The 17,216-nt window shown below is 39.5% G+C and overlaps 1 protein-coding gene across 1 annotated transcript in view; it reads right to left on the bottom strand.

The window, feature by feature from the left end:
• The window catches only part of TOGARAM1 (TOG array regulator of axonemal microtubules 1), a gene marked incomplete at both ends in the record, with an annotated part of 38,304 nt that overhangs the window by 414 nt on the left and 20,674 nt on the right, over positions 1-17,216 (bottom strand). Inside the window, 14 exons of the mRNA XM_029086710.1 lie at positions 214-433; positions 1,427-1,616; positions 3,100-3,218; positions 3,503-3,629; positions 4,409-4,567; positions 7,922-8,157; positions 8,566-8,671; positions 9,292-9,445; positions 10,177-10,311; positions 10,641-10,809; positions 11,538-11,704; positions 12,137-12,235; positions 12,572-12,716; positions 16,585-16,705. Of these exons, the coding sequence (XP_028942543.1) occupies positions 214-433; positions 1,427-1,616; positions 3,100-3,218; positions 3,503-3,629; positions 4,409-4,567; positions 7,922-8,157; positions 8,566-8,671; positions 9,292-9,445; positions 10,177-10,311; positions 10,641-10,809; positions 11,538-11,704; positions 12,137-12,235; positions 12,572-12,716; positions 16,585-16,705 (2,147 nt within the window). The remainder of the gene's footprint in view (positions 1-213; positions 434-1,426; positions 1,617-3,099; positions 3,219-3,502; positions 3,630-4,408; positions 4,568-7,921; positions 8,158-8,565; positions 8,672-9,291; positions 9,446-10,176; positions 10,312-10,640; positions 10,810-11,537; positions 11,705-12,136; positions 12,236-12,571; positions 12,717-16,584; positions 16,706-17,216) is intronic.

Raw genomic sequence — 17,216 nt, 5'->3', positions numbered from 1 at the left:
GGAGTCTGACAAGCTTCTGGGTAACAACACACAGAATCACACAGAATGGTTGACAAAATATTAAGATGACTTGTATGCTTTGAAAAGTGTGAGAATAAAACCAATGATTCATTACACAATGCAGTGATTGGATGGAAACTACTGGAAAGAGTTCTCTTTACATTTAAAATTTAATTAAAACTCCCTAAAATTAAGAGAGAGTAAATTACTTACCTAAATGTTGACAGAGAGACTGAATAACATTTGTGGCAGCTGCATAAATCCCTGGATTTTTGGAGTTCAGGTTGTTGTCTACCATGGCAGGAATTAACATGTTGATCACAGGTGACAAGTTGTCTCTCAGCAACGGAATCATCTTGTGCATTGCCTCCAAAGCCACCTGATTCACTTTACTGTTTGAGTCATGTAAGCGGGACTTGAAAGCATCAAAGATCTGAAAAAAGTGTCCAAACAGCATTCATCTGAATTAATTAATGTTTGAAGTGGGTATTTCCTGCTTTATTGTTAAAAAGTGTCCAAACAGCATTCATCTGAATTAACAATTAATGTTTGATGGACTTTCATTGTCCATCTTGGCAAAAGATGGCTCTGATGTGCAAATACCAGAGATATATATTTTTCAGCAAGTAAAGCAACATTTTGATATTTTTATACTGTGTATTATTCGACTGTATCTCACCTCATCTGAATTGGAATCGTTCCTATACAATGTCATGGAGGTAAACTAGCCATCTGTAACTTTCAGTATGACTAACGTTTCCTGCAAGCAAATATTTTTAGCAAGACATAGCTCTGTTTAGCAAAAAATAATGTTTTAAAGATTTCAAAAACATTCACAGTTAAGATATTGTGAAGTTCCACAGAAGTCTTTCATAGTTCCACAGCAAAGACACTGAACTGTTGGAAGACAGTCTTGGTTTTCATTTCATTGTATCCATCCTTAGTTTACAACTGTTGGATCTCATAATATTATTTTTCTCCTAAAGAACCTCTTTTCCTATTAGAAAGGATACTAACCTTATCATAATAAAGACCTTTCCTCACCTTCTGAGACAAACAAAGCAGAGACAACTTGCAGCTGTGTTTCAGAGAGAGTTTTTCAGATCTTGATCTATCCTTGCTCCTCTTTTTGTAACTATTCCAATATTTTGATATTTAATCAGCAGTGGCATGAAAAAGTGCATGCAATATTCCAGAAATAGTTCAGAGTGCTGTCTCTAAGTGAAAACTTCCAGCTTCTTCCTCCTGTTTACTTCCTTCCCTACCTTTGTAGCTTACATATCTCCCCTTTGCGGGTACCTCACCCAGTCCTCAGCATTCTCCTGTTCATCAGACATTCTTATTGAAAGAGGGAGCCGAGATTTTTATCAGAAAAATGTGTGACACAACTTTAAAGACCTTTGAAATAACACGTTTTCATAGTTACCTTCACAATGTTTGCAACAACAAAGCCTTGATTGTTCTCTGCGTCTGCTAACAGCTGCTTAATGCCATTTATTCGGTCACGGAAGTCTTTTGCATTCAGTAAACCCACAATGTCTTTAACATATTCTTCATTTTCTAGTGAATTACGAGGAGCTGTTTTTCTTGTGACTTCACGGGCTTCTGTAGTCTCTCTAGTGGAAAAGAAAAAGTTATTCAGTGAACACATAAGCAAGCTGAAACAGGAGTCTGTAATCTCAGACATTCTCTTTCCACGTAAGTGCAAGTATCAGAAGTAAACAGAAAATATTCTGATGAAGGACTTTCACTTTAAACATAATGATTTTTTTAAAAAATCACCTACTAATAACTGTTGTTCCTCAAGTCCCCGTATACATTCCACTCTAAATGCAGACAAACCTATCACACAAGAGAGAAGCCTCAACTAGGGCAGGAGCCCTGTGCTGTTTCTGCACGAGAGCAGCTGGGTTTGTGACCTGTAACAGTTGTGAATTTCCCTCACATCAACGGGTCAAAAAAAAAATAGATACTGTAGTTTAATTCTTTATTCTCAAAGTACTTTAAATACTGACCCCAGTCTAGATGGCACCTAAGATGGAAATTCAACAACTCTTCATGGAGGATTTTGAGACAAATTTTCTGTGGCACCTAATCCTATTAGACAGCCATGGAAAAAATCAGAAAATCTGTGGAATCACTTCTCTGTCCAGGTAAGTATCCTGCATTTACAGACTGGTCCAGATAATCACCAGCTCGTTCCTAACTCATGAACAGAAGTCTTTGATGGAGAATGGAAAAAGCATCTTTCTTTGATTTTCAAATTCAAGCCTATCAGCTCTGCGAGAACAAAAGGCAGCACCAACATCTCCCGTCCTGCCAGTGAATCACAGGCTACTGAACTACCTGGATCAAAGATAAGAGAGTCTTTGGCATTATGCAGTAGGTAGCAGTACCTCTTCTAAGGAAGCAGACATGTAGTTTTACATGCCAAAGCAAAATTTCCCATCAAATGTGGAATTAGTTATTATTTTGAATAGCAGAGAGTGTGTTAAAGAAATCCATTCCTGAAGATAAACTCTCTTCAACCTGGAAGCAGTCACAGCCCCTGTGAACTCCGTATTCTTGGACACAGTTTTTCGGCTTGGTTTAAATTTTAGAGGGTTACTTTTTCAGTTCAATAGAAGACCTATTAGATGACAAAACAGAAAACTAAAACTGGTCAGAGTATCATTTAAAACCTTCAGCATCCCCAGTTTGGATCTAACTAAAATACTCAGCGTTCAGGTAAGGGCACAAGTAGGTAACTTGTACTGCGGCTGCCACCAGGTATGTTTTTATTTCTATAGAGTCTGAACAGCAATACCTTGAGCTGATGGTGACATGGACCTACTGTGAATTCCAAGTGTTTTGTGTGCTGTGTGTGTTTTCACAGGCGGTCAATAGATAAATTAACTTCAAAATGCACAAAGCCATTTTAATATTACCATTTACCCTATTTAAATGAGTTTCTCTGGGACATGTCAAGTTTTTCCCTTTTCTTCAGGTATGTTTAATTTTCACAAACCTAACGTGAATGTTTCTATACTCTCTTCTTGTGGTGAGGCTGTTATCCCTGAGGTCAAGTCCCTAACAGGGTAAAACACTGAGGATCATTACCTGTCAGTGATGTTGAGAGTATCTCTGGAAGTAGAGGATGACCTCGAATGTCCGACACTACCAGTATGGGAACGTCTTCCTTTTGCTGAGGGTGTATCTAACGGCATCTCCCCCAAACCCTGCACAAAGGTGTAACTGTTAATGGACATGGCTGGTACAGTTCTGCACTGCTGGAGACCCTGCAAAACCAATCTGACAGCCACATAAAGTACATTTGATCTTGTGCTTCTGCCAGGAGTAAAGGCAGGCACAGGGCAGGTAACAAGCAGTACTTTGCCATGCTGGGGGTCATGTCATTACTTGTCTTCTTCTGAAGGTTCCCTGTAGGTTCATTGTCTACATCTGACAGCCACTAGCACACATTTACATTTCTCAGCTGTTAAACAAGAGCTTTTCCACATACCTTTTCACGTAGATTGCTAACAGATTCCTTAATGTAAGGCAAATCCTTGGTCAGCACATACTTTTCAAGTGTTTTATCAAAATCAGGATGAGTCATCATGCTGAAGAGCATCCTTCTCCCGTAATACCTGCAGGGCAACAGACCATGACACACATCTGTAAACACACATTTGCTTTGTAACTCTCTTGATAATTAGTCAATAGAAGTGCCTGAAATTGTTGAAGGCCAGGCTGGATGAGGCTTTGAGCAACCTAGTCTAGTGGACTAGTCTGCTGATGGCAGGGGGGTTGGAACTGGGTGAGCTCTAAAGTCCCTTCCAGCCCAAACCATTCGATGATTCTATGATTATAGGTGTGTAGTTCCAAAATAGAAAAGAAAATGCTTGAGAAAAGAAAAGTATGTTGAGCATAGAGAAGAGAAGGGAAGAGAAGAGAAGAGAAGAGAAGAGAAGAGAAGAGAAGAGAAGAGAAGTTGAGCATACTTTCTTTGTTTCTGCCCACAAAGAAAGTATGCTCAACAATCACTATTTAATCAACAGCTGAGTGAATTAATTAGAACAGTCTTCCATTTCAACTGTCTTTAAATAGGATGGTTCAGCCTTGCCAGTCAGACAGCGTGGATACCAGTGCCAGCATTCCCTCCATGGCCCATATCTCGTCTGTGCCCAGCAAAGTATGTCCTTTGAGCCCCTTTTTCCAGCAGCCAGGGTGGGCACAGCTGCAGCAGGCAGTCAGGTAATTCCTGTCTTAAGTCTTGGCAGTGCTAGTTTATGGTTGGAATCGATGATCTTAAGGGTCTTTTCCAACCGAAACAGTTCTGTGACTCTATGCTCTGTCACTGCTGGAGGGACACACACTGAGCTATGCCACCTGGAACATGCTTATCTTAACTATTAACCTCACCCACCTTGTTTGTTGTGAACTATCCTGTGCAAACTTGGCTATTGCAGGGAAAATCCGATCAGCGACAGCTTTGGTCCCAGACAGAATCCGCTCCGGTCCCATCCGTTCTACAATGTCTGACAGGTGCTGGGCTGTGCATCTCCTCACCGCTGAATGCAGGTGGCTAAAGGAAACACAGCTGGTTAGCCAAAACTCAGCACAGGAGCTAAACAGCACTGTTTATGAGCTCTACCCAATATGTTAGACAAGTTTCATCTTTAGCATAGTCTACAACGAGCGTACTGCTGACACGCAGACACTTATTCTTGATGTAAAGAGAAGGCAAACAACTTCCTTTAAAAGGGTAATGCATTGAACTGAATTTCATCTAATTCACTTAAAATCCCAAACTACAAGAAAGCAGAATGAAAAATTAAGAATATACAATACCCTTTTTGTTTAAAGTCATGTTCAACCTCTAACTGCCACTTAATTAATTAAACAATTAATTTTCTTCTTTTTAGAATTTAATTGCTAGCTTTCCTTAAAATAGTCACAAAATATTTTAGAAAGCACACTACTGCATGTTCTTTCAATCAACTTTATAAAAAACTAGTTCCTATGCTCAGAAACACATTATGTGTATTTTATATCAATTTAAAATTCAATAAAGCAATATTCTATTGACTTCTAAAAATCTTGTGGAAATCTGTTTTCTACAAAGCAGGGGCCATTAAACACCTATAATGGTGAAAATGGGAGAAAAGCTGGAATCAATTTTCAAAGCTGTGCGGCCAGCTAACCCTTTATATAAATTCTGCTGTACCTGCTGACCCCACACAGAGTACACAATCCTGCAAATCCAAAGTTTTCCCATTTTATTTTAACCTTTGGATTAAAAATCCTACTTTGAGGACACTGAGCAGTAAACAAGACATTTGTGTGGCTCATCATTCATGGGGAAAAACAGGTTTAAAGGAGAGAGCTCAGGAAATGAATTGACTTGGTAAAAGGCATGAGTGTTTCCCCAGCTCTGCAGTTTGATATGACACCCAATGTTCTTCCTACATGACTCTGTTCCCATTTCACCAATATTCTCCTTTTCTCTGGTTCCATAGATTGCCATGGCCTCACTGGAAGCAAAGCCACCACTAGATTGTACTTCAGAAAGACATAACCTGCCATTCTGTCTTACAGCAGCCACGGGAGCTTGGGAGAAGAGAAACACTAAGAGAGTGACTCCTCCTGCACATTCCCATGGGAAAAGGAGAACTGTGGGGCTCAGAGACCTCACCACGTGGAAGCAAATAACCCCCCACTCCCCACTCATGCCCGCTGCTCATGCTAAATAGTTGGAAATCTTTTTGTATGCACACAAGACCTTAGAATTAAACACAATTCAGACAGATAAGAAACATTATTTTAAAATTTCTGAAATATAATCACTTTCAGATCTAGTCCCGGAATCGTGTTTGTGGATCAAGCGTCTTTAAATCAGCATCTCACAAAGTTAAACAAAAATGGTTTTAATTATTCTTGTCTTTGTAGCTGATGAAGAATCAGTACATTTATCTACTCAGGGTTGCAAACGTTAATGATCACAGTAGGATGTGCTGAGCAGAAAATAGGTAAATTTTAAAAGATCTTATGAATTGTAGGCAAAACCATGACTGTTAACTTGAACACCTAAGTTGTGGTGAATAAAGAAACTCAGTATATAAGCCACATTTAGAAAAGCTATCCTTTGTGTAATTACACAGTTGTGTCAAACAGAACCTTGTACTTCCTACTGCAGACACAAGCCATTTTTCTCCCCAGTTTCCACTTTGAAAGATAATTCTCGTACTCAGTGTTACAGCCTCTGGAGAGGACAGCTCCGGATGTGATGTGCCACATGGGCTGTGTTGCTAATACAGAGTTTCCTGAAGCCAGTCCTAGCAAAGCTGTAACTCACAGTGCTATCTGGGCCATCCACTGATGTGTTACACACTGAAAACATACTGCGCTCCATGATTTAGACACTCCTTTGAGTGAAGACTTCTTAGCTGCAGAGATTAATCCCTGCTTCAAGGGCTGCAATCAGACTCACAGCTCAGATAATTCTGATGTCTTAGATATCTGAAAACACATCAGAGTTCACAAACTAGAGGGGTCAAATCTCTATAGGTGTAGAAAACTCGTAAGGATGGGTCAGTGTGCTTGACTCTGCCACTGAAAAGGGGGAGATCAGATGGAGCCAGTCATGATCATGAGTATTGATTGGCCAAGGAAAGATGGGAACACATAAACAGGCCACTTCATACAGCCTCTGAATTAAAGCGACATGCAGTTAGCATCTGCTGCTCCTAAATTCACAAAAAAACCTCCATGTGGGCACAATTCATTCAGAATTTAAACCCTAAGGCTGACATTTGCTGTTCAGTTTAAAGTTCAGGTAACTGCAGTAAGGTTCCCATTGGCTTTTCAGGAGACAGAATCAATATATTCTACAACAACCAGCTTCCCAGGAAACAAAATAAGAAACAAAACATTTTGAATCGAGACTAACCCTTATGATTTGTAGCTGTGCCAAAAGTCTGGGGATTGATTTAACATGTAGCATCTAAACTATTTAATGGAAGGGAGAGGCTATGAGAAATGTAGCCCATCAACTGTGATCTAAGTGATGAGAGAGAGAGATAAAGGATTAAGTACAAGATCTATCTAACGTCCTGGAATGCCTAATGGCTTCATTAAGTATCACTGTCCCAGTGAATGAGGATACAAAAGAAAAAGAACAACATACTTCACAGGGAAAGTGCCAGAAAGGAACACAACTTCTGCTACAGACCGAGGTGAGCGAAAGGTGAGAATCAAACCATGCAACAGAAACGGAGGTTGGTCATGTTTGAGGCACTCAGGACAATAAAGGCCACCACCACTGAAAAGGAGACTACAGTGCAGACAAAAAAGACCAGCTATTAACCAGCTACGTCTAGAGAAGAGCATGAAATCAATGAAGATAGTTGCAGCTAGAGAATTGTAAATTGTAAATCAGCTTTATACATAAAAAAGTAGTGCTTTTGATGAAAAAGAACTGAAAAAGATGAAGATAGTTGCAGCTAGAGAATTGTAAATTATAAATCAGCTTTGGTGAAACTTGGTGAAAAAGAACTGAAAAAGGCAGGCATCTGATTGCAGAGCAAGTGAGAAATGAGAATGCTGTGTGAGCTTTACTGGGCAAAGCAAAGTAGCAGTTTCCTAAGAATACCACACTAACAGCAAACAAAATTACTGGTCTTGCAAAACGACCAGAAAACACACCAAGCTCCAAAATCAACAGCCAACTTTTTACAGAACGTATGGAAAGAAGCAGGGTACTATGTTTTATTTTCATGCCAACAAACATTGCCCTGGGGAGGAGTGTTTGCAGAGCTGATTTACTACATTTTCAAATTTCTGCCTATTGTATCTCGATTTATTTTTCTTTAAAAGACTATATTTGATAAATTTAATCTATTCACAAGTTATTTCTTTATAAAGTCTTTATAAGAATTACCTTTGCCCTCCATTTATAAGAGAACAAAGTGCACGTGCTGGAGTCACATTATTAACCATAGCCTTCAGTGCCTTGTCTACCTCTTCCCTTATAAATGTGTTGGATTCACCAGCTTTGTGCAAAAGGACTTTTACTGTATTATCTAGTTCTTGATCCATGCTCTTTTTCAGGTAGGTGAACAAATCCCCTAAACAGACCACAGCAGCTCGAGAAACACCTGAGCGTAAATTCTTGACCTGTACACAGGAAAAACCCAAACAAACAATGAATAATGTTTATAAAATATACTTTAAAATAAGCAAAGCTTAATGTTGCCCTTTGTAAGTTTTAAATAACATTAAAAGCAACTGAGAAACACATTTCTGACTTGATTAACAGTGTGTGAGAATTAAAATACATACAGATTGAAGTGTTATAAAGTTATAATCTAAATTTTTTCAGTCTTTTAGCAAATCAAATCAGATTTGATTCGGTATCTGAAGTAGGAGCTGCTTTGCTGAACGACAGACTCATCCTTTTGAGACCGTCCAACAGAGGAAAACTAACCACAGATGAACATACCACTGCACTTCAGTGTATCTCAGAGCTATAAAATACATATACACACACATAGTCAGTGAAATATTCTGATAGTAAAATTTAACCTCTTGTGCCACAGCCAAACTTGTTTCATGCAGCTTTGCAGTCAGAACAGTCGCATGGTAGGCAGACAAACATCTAACAAAGTTCAGACCTTCAATTTTCTTCTCCCTAGGTAAAAAAAGTAATTAAATTCAAAACATTTGGGGATTTTCACAAAAATATTAAAATACACAATTCTAAGACAGCAAATAGCTAACAAATTAAAAGAAAAAATAAAATTTTAAAATAAAGCACTGACATAATGTAGGAAATTTTTTCAAAGTGAGTCTTTCTTTTAATGTGGCAGTAGGACTCTCAATTCTTTCCTACAGTTCTGCCCACAGCCTGCACTAGCTGCACAGAAGGATTACTTTCCTTCCCAAAGCTGACAAGGCAGCAGCACTGTAACCCCATTTCGCCAGTCAGAGCACAGGGAAAGCCTCAGATCCCACAGCAAATGGCAAGAAGGTATTGGTGGGGGCCCTCTCCAGAACAGTGCTCCAACTCAGACACCTCTACGTGTCTCTCAAAGCTTAGCCGTGAAGCCTCAATTTACAACAGTGACAGTTTAATCTACATTTGGAGTGAAAAAACCCTTTTTTTAAAGTTTTTTTTCCCTCATACATCACTTGCAATACTTGCAATACTATTTTCGATGTTACATCCATTTTGCTGGGGTTTTTTTTAAAGTTATCAAAATAAAGACCTTCTCCATTAGAGTCAGGCTGCAGACAGATGTTTGCACCTACCAGTCATCATCAGCTAAAAGCATCAAGGCTTCTGTCAGTGCTGTGTCTGGCTTTGAAAAGGGCTGCAGCTCTGACTGGTCCATTATTTCTGGGCTGTGAGTGACCGATGGGGTCCGGTCTTTATAGCATCCTCGTGCCCCAAAAGAAATTTCATCTGCTAAGTCATGAAGCATAACAAATAATTAGCACAATTTGAAGAAACTCATGCATTCAAAGGAAGGAAATAAGTTTGAGGTATAGGTTGCTGCTAATAAGGGACCAGGTTTTCAAAAAGACCTCTCTCAGTTACATCCTCAGTCATTCAGCACTTCATTCACGTGGATGAATTTTTTTTTGCAAACAAACACCACTTTAAAAAGTCACAAACACAAATGTAGTGGGTTTTTTAATGTAAAAACAGATGCACAATGTGCTAAAACACAGTGAGGTAGGACACAATATAGTAAAACTGAAAGAGACCTTTAAATTCTGAGGACCTTTGACCACCATCAGTATGAGCTTTTATTCTGAACAGATATTTCTAGTGTATATTTTCAAGGCATTTCAGTGAGAAAATGTGCATAGAAATGTTTTTCTTGGAGAGAGAAGGGGCTGGAAGAGAGTCAATTTGCCATTAACACATTACATCATTTACGTTGTTAAGCAAATAAAAAACCTTCTCGTATTTCAAACATCTTCCTAACAAATTATAGATGAAAAATGTTTGAAGGGATCAATGCTGAATTCTAACCCACTTCACCACTCCCCCAAAGTACTAATCTTCCAGAGCACCTCAGGACTATCCATCATACACATTAACCACATTAAACCTGATCTTATCTTGGAACTGTCCCACTCCACATATCCAAATACTTTAAGAGTTTTCAGTTTACTGTAAGAGCTTACCAGAATCCAGCAAGCCTGAGCATTTTGTCTTCTTCAAACTGGACGTTCTCTTTAATGAAAGATTCAAGGCCACATTTTCTAATGACAAAGACACGTTTCTTGACGAGGTTAATATATCTCCACAGAGATTTAACTCTAGAAAATAGAAAGAAATGTCCAAACTACAAGAACAACTGATCAGAAAAAAGCAAAAAACCTAATATTTCCAATTCTCATCTGTCTTTTGAGATTTTCTGCAATTACAATCTTTCAAATATTTCCCCGTAAGCACTTTACTCTCCACCATTTGCATTACAAGACTGACAACAAATGACTAAAGAGTAAACTGCAGAGTAAAATTAATTCTAGTAATAACATGTCATACTAGACAGTCATGATTTTTGGTAATTATCATGGAATTTTAATTTCCATTCCAGCAGCATTTAACAGTATATTATTCATTTAAGACAAACACCAATCCTCACTTTCTGTTGCCATTTTCTCTGCTTCATTCAGTTTAAGTCTTTCCCAAGGGTTTTCTTCTTTTTCTTCGAGGTCTCTGACTTCCTGATGTTCTTTATGATTGTGTTCTTTTTCTTCTTTTTTCTTCCTCCTCACCTTATCCTGGGCAGATTTTGACATGGAAACTTTTACCTGCAAAAAATCACTGTGCTCATTATGATATGCAATATAAAACAACGCAGAAGTTACCCAATAACTTGTTACCCAGTTCTTGATACTGACTAAAGTAAGCATGGAAAATTACTATTTTTCACCATTATTCTACAGAGCAAAAGGAAATTATTTGGATAAATATTAAATCTAGTCCTGAAACAAGCTGAATGTGTGCTTCCTGCGTGGTAAGTAGTCCTACTGGCAAAAAGAAGAAACATTCCAGCTTTAAACATTTAAGGGAAATAATCATTTACTAAAACATCTGAATAGTTAGAGAATTAAGGTCTACAGGAAAAGATCTTCTGAAGAATAATGCTGAATGACAAGAAATTTCTGGTTTAGGCTTAATGTAACAGTTTGCAAACATGAGGAGAGCAACTGTGTCCTCATTACTGTTTGCAAAGTGGTTAAATAAGCAGTCAGAGCAAAAAATTGCATGCAGTCAACCAGATGTCAACAAATTGTTAATCCAGCTTTAATCTTCACCTTAATCTTCAATCTTCACTTTTAATCTTTAACCTATAATCAAACTCAACTAATGAAGTAAATAAAAGGACTTGTACACTGTTGCAAGTCACCTGAGCTATGAATTAATCTATGTTAATCAAACTCTTTGCTGTAACATGGAGACTGCAAACCTGCACTCAGCTGTACCCACACATATAAAAACAGGAAGCAAGACAACACAATGGTCCTGCAGTTCCTACCTCTCTTTCATGTTCAGCATGGAGATGAGACACACTGCTCTGCTGGATGCTTCTCCCACAGATCCCCGGTGATGGCTCGGACTCCTCTTTGGCAGCCAGCTCGTCTCCATTCGCTAGACACTTTATGGACTGGCTGTGTGTTGGTACAGGAGGACTTCCAAAAACACCTGAAACGTGTACCACGTTGTACTCTCACCAAGAAAAACACTTTATTCAGCGTAACTTAGAAAAATTAAAGAAAACCAGAAGTAATTCAAGGACATAAAAACATTTCTTTGTTACTATTAGTGGTAAATTCCACCCAAAACTACTCTTACTTTACCGAGTGGGATGGATGCACGTACCTGTGTGCACACTGGGCTAGAACCAAGACCTAACCTTCCTAATTTGCTGCCACTCTTTGTTGTTGGAATGGAATAACTTACCCAGTAACTGCAAAACTTTCAAGCATAATTCTTTTTATTCCAGTTTAAACTGGAGATTGCTCCCCATCTGAAATGTTGTGAGGAATCTTCTTCTTTTCCCACTCTATAAAAGTATATTCTCTCTCATTTTAAAACCATGATGAGATATAGGAGATAATTTTAGTTTTGTAATACCTTTACCAACAATTACAACTCCATCTTCAGACAGGACACTTGGTGAAATGAAATCTGGATTGTTCATCTGTGGAAAACTAGATGTTGACTCCGCAAGACCTTAAAAAAACCCAAAAAACCACATTCACACAAGGTAAATCACGTAGTTTATGCTTTGGTACATGTTTTATTCTTCTAAAATGCCATCATACACTGACATATGCCATGTACCATCACTTGACTTTTAATTTTAACTTAATTGGCAGTCTAATTTCAGTTAATGTCAGAAAAAAACCAACTTGTTAGCGTAAGTATAAAGACTAGAAAAGAGGAAACCATGCTAAACACCTTGAAATGTATTTTCTGTAAAGCCTGTTTTACAAAAGGCTAAACACAGCCTCAGCTTTTGCCATAAAGCAGAGCCCAGATGAACAGCAATGCAGGGAACTCACAAACCTTTTGAACGTTTAAAATTTCTTTGCTGTTCCGTATTGTGACTTTTAAAAATAGCACGAGACTCTTCTGGCTTCTTGTCTTCATCATCTCCACAGCCGCTGCCACAGTTCAAACGTTGGCCAACTATGGTAACATTAGAAGTCCCCTTATCAGCAAATGCTGGCCATGCAAAAGGAAAAAAATCAAGTATTAAAAAAAAAGGACAAGATTCTGAAATAGTTCCATTTTCAGGGACTCTCAGACTGGTTTTGTGCATACAGGATAAGCATTTTTGCCTACAAAAATCTGAGCGTTTCAACAAAGCTGCTCAGGCTCTGTTCATTTTTCACATGTAAAGGCTTTTACCTACAGATACACCCAGGCTGAAAATCCAACCCAAAGCTGAAAAAATTCATTTTTAAAGTATTTAAAATATGGACAACTGAATACTTAGTAATTCAGCATTAAAAGCCACACTAAGTCATGAGTCAACTAAGTGAAAATGGTAAAATACCAGTTAAAACTCAAGAAATGTTTCCATTTACATATCCTCCAAGTCATAAAATACATTTTTATGTTACAATTACTGACAATAACAGTTGAGCATTTCTATGCCTGTAAAATGTTCTCAACACATTTTAGTCTTTGTTAAACACACAAACAAACAAACCAAAACCAAACAACACTAATTACTTCAGGAGTCCTTTAAAGGATCACTTCTGCTTTTCCAGATACACCTAAAATGGAAATATCTAAAAAGACAGACAGAAATCCTTTAATATACACGCTTTTACCACATATTCCCCAAATTCCACAGAACTAACCCCACACTTAACAGAAGGGTTAGGGCACAACCAAGATGATGGGCTGAGGTGACGCTGGTAATGCCAGCAACCAGAATGACACAGGTGTCCTCCTCAGTGGGCTACGAGGGCAACCAGGCAGCAGCTCTGCTTCCCACTGCCGCAGATGTGACGGTCCTGAGGCATCTCCCACCACCCACCCATGTCCACTTGACTTGAAGTTCTGCACTGGTGGCCATCACTGTCCACCCGACCACGTCCACGTGAGATCAAGAGCTGTACTCAGATCCTGGAAAAGGTTTCTCATGTTGTCTTCTTTCACTTGAGAACTCGGATCAGAGCAGCTGTTTCAGTCTGCCAGGGGATGGGAACCAAAGGGAATGTTTTGCTGTAGGCTTCTTGAGATGGTGAGGCTCCTCCAGCAAGGAACACTATGGATGGTGTCCTGATCTGGGCTGCTGTGAGGTGCTGTGGACAATGGCTATACAGCCAGATCCCCTGGAGGTCTGAGAACACCTTGACCATGAATTTCTGCACTGTCCCAATGAAGTCTTGTTGTTAGAGTGTTTCATATATCAACATTAAGCCCTCACACGTCAGGACTGATCCATTAGTTGCTGTATTTGGTACAACAGCAGCTTCTGGCCTCTGGAACTGTCTGAACCCCAGGGAAAGATGAGCAACAGGCCTGAGAGCAGGCAGGCAGGTGTTCCCGGTGTCCACTGCTACAAGCTGCACAAACTTTTATGTTACAGAAAGAACTGGGTGGTAAGAAATGTCTGAGAGAGCTGCCATTCTCTCTGTTACAACAAAGCCAAGAAAAACAGATGAAATTCATCTTAGAGAAGCAGCTGAAGCAATGTGAGCCCAATTAACAAGTTAATGATAGGTAAGGGACATATAAATTTCCAGAACAGGAAAGAGCAAAAGTGTTAAACTCTGAAAAAAAGAAAAATGCTGAAGGAGGAGCCAGAGAACAACTGACCCATATGCTGAGCAATTCAGTTCCAGAGACTGCAGCAGGGCAAATGATGTATTTGGGAGCAGCCACCAGAAAACAGTATGATCAGAGAAATCTGGCCTCCTTTTATGACACAGCAACAGACCTCGTGGGCAGGAAAGAAGTGAGAGATGCCATATATCATCCCAGGCATACGTACGCAGAGTAATTACCAAAAGCCTCGTTCTCCAGATGGAGGGGTTGTACCAAGCAGGGTTCTGCTGCAGTCTGTTCAGGACCTCAAACTGCCCAATGTTTTGCCCAAACAGCTGGATAATGAGGCAGCAAGCTGAATTCAAATACAGGTCAGCAAATGGGAAGTGTACACATGGGGGACATCAGCACACACGATAGGGACAGACTTGTTAGCAGGGCCTGTGGTGATAGGACAAGGGGAAATGGTTTTAAACTAAAAGAGGGGAGATTTAGAGCAGATGTAAAGAAGAAATTTTTTACACTGAGGGTGGTGAAACCCTGGCCCAGGTTTCCCAGAGAGGTGGTAGAAGCCCCATCCCTGGAAACATTCCAGGTCAGGTTGGACAGGGCTCTGAGCAACCTGGTCTGGTTGAAGATGTCCCTGCTCACTGCAGGGGGGTTGGACTAGATGACTTTGAAAGGTCCTTTCCCACCCAAACCAGTCTGTGATTCTATGATTCTGTGTTTGAGGACATGATCTGAACTAAAGGAGCTTTTGATAAAGTAGAAGAATGATCCAAGAAGAACAAGACTCGGGTAGGACAGGACTCACTTTGCACGTTTTACAACAATGCAACCATAACTACCCTTTCAACTGTAAATGCACGAGGATACTGCACAGGTACTGCTTTTCAAGAAAGAGCCAGATCTGTTCAGAACAGCCTAGATGACAGCAGTTAAAATGTCCATAAAGATTTGACCTATGAAGGAAAGCTAGAAAAAATAGGAGTTAGCTTAAAGGACAGAAAACAAAAGAGGGAAAGAAAAATACAAAAAAAGGTAGCTGCTTGGAGAAGAAAATATTCCATGCTTCAAAAGAAAACAAAAATGCAATGAGACAAGTCACAGCACGGGGGATTTATGGTCAGTGTTAGAAAAAAAAAGTCATCTGATGAGACCAGTTAAATATCAAAATGATTTTTACGAGTTCTTCAAGTTCCAGAGTGAAAATTTAGAGCTTTTTGAGATTTGACTTGTGTGATGGGCCAAGCCCAGTCAGCAGTGGGAGTAAAGGACTTTTCTTCACCAGTTCTCTGCACTGTATCACACTGCCCTCATCGGCAGGAGGCTGTCAGCTCTTCACAGGAGGTCCAGTGCTGTGCATTCTGGTTGATTAACTGGCTCAATAACCAAATAAATGAGCTGTTCATTATTTTACACTGAAGGTCAATTCTCACAGAAGGTCTTTCCATAGAATGAATGCACAATCATTAACCACAACACGTATTACTGTGTACATGCAGTATCTGCTTTCTGACTTATGCTGTTCCTTGAAAAAACTTACTTGTCTATTTTATCCTGAGAAAAGTGGCCTTAGCTGAAAGGAGGAGCAATAGCTTCCACTGCTGAAAAAAGATCACGAGTCTCAGTAACAACTACTGCTTTTTGAAAATGATGGCTTTGCAAATTCAGGCCTCTAAGATGCTCTCCAATTGTAACTGAACTAAGTTTTGCAAACTTTTTGAAAAAATACATAGCTGCTGAGGCTGGAAAAGGATGCAACAGAGCAGTCTTGGGGAAGAGAGGTTAGAAAAGACTTTTGTGGACACAGCTGCCTCAGTTCCTTTCCTCGAAGAAAACATCTCCACCCAGTTGAATCAAAATTGATTAATGTAAATAATCATAATCAGTTTCTGCCCATTACAGAAAGCTGCAGTTACCTGTACTCACTGTAAGTGTAAAATAGAAAAGCATCACTTCAATTTCCTACCAGGAAATTAACTGCTTGCAACATTCTGACTCTTCCTACTCGGATTTATCCAGCTGGTGTCCAATGAATTTTCACACAATACTGCATTGAATTTTGAAGTGCACATACCCACAGGTGGCACTGGCATTAACACATTTCATCCTGATGCAGAAAGGCAGAAACCCTTGAGTCCTTTCTGACCTGCAGCACCACAGTGGAATCGCAATTTGACCAAATAGCAGCTAGCAATCATTTTAAGTGCTGGAGAGACATGAACTCCTTGGATGAGTAAGAACAGACACGTCAAGGTGACCATTGTGTTCGATCAATGAAGCAAGGTGTATACTGGAAAGCCCAGTGAAATACCTGTGCTGAAGTCATGTTCTGCCACATGTGGGTCTCGGTTTCTTGCTGAAGATACTCCTGCAGGTTGTGATTTATCGCCAAGTAGTGGAAAGGTGTCTGACCTGTAGAACATAAGATGAATTTTTATGAATACAATTCTACACACTAGTCAGAGCCCAGCTAAATTACAGTTTGTAACAAAGACATGAATAGATTTCAGTTTCTCCTTCCCAGTGTGCTTGGGGGACAAATATTTCCAGTATACTTCCAGAAATGCTCCCACTGAGCAGTAAAAGAAAATGAACTCAATAGAAATTATTTGATAAGCGGGTCCATTATGAAGAACACCGTAAAGACAACTCTCAGAAGTAAAATTATACTCAGATTACATTCAGAAAGCTAAAGAATGGTTTGACCTGAGGACTGACGATCTGGTTCCAATCTGGCAAAGCATGGCAAAGGAGAGCGACCAAATCCACCAACCTTTCACTTCCTGTTCTCAGCTCAGTGTCTAGCACACAGACATTCACCAGGAAAATGCTGTTCTCTACGGGACAATCTTGATACTTCTTTTCTTAAGCGATGCATTTGAATGTTAAGGATGACTGACCCCAGAGCCCTGTGCTGTTCAAC

This window comes from Antrostomus carolinensis, unplaced genomic scaffold (genome assembly GCF_000700745.2).
Source record: "Antrostomus carolinensis isolate BGI_N321 unplaced genomic scaffold, ASM70074v2 scaffold13849, whole genome shotgun sequence".
NCBI classification, from domain to species: Eukaryota; Metazoa; Chordata; class Aves; order Caprimulgiformes; family Caprimulgidae; genus Antrostomus; species Antrostomus carolinensis.
This window is presented reverse-complemented; position numbering and strand designations above follow the sequence as displayed.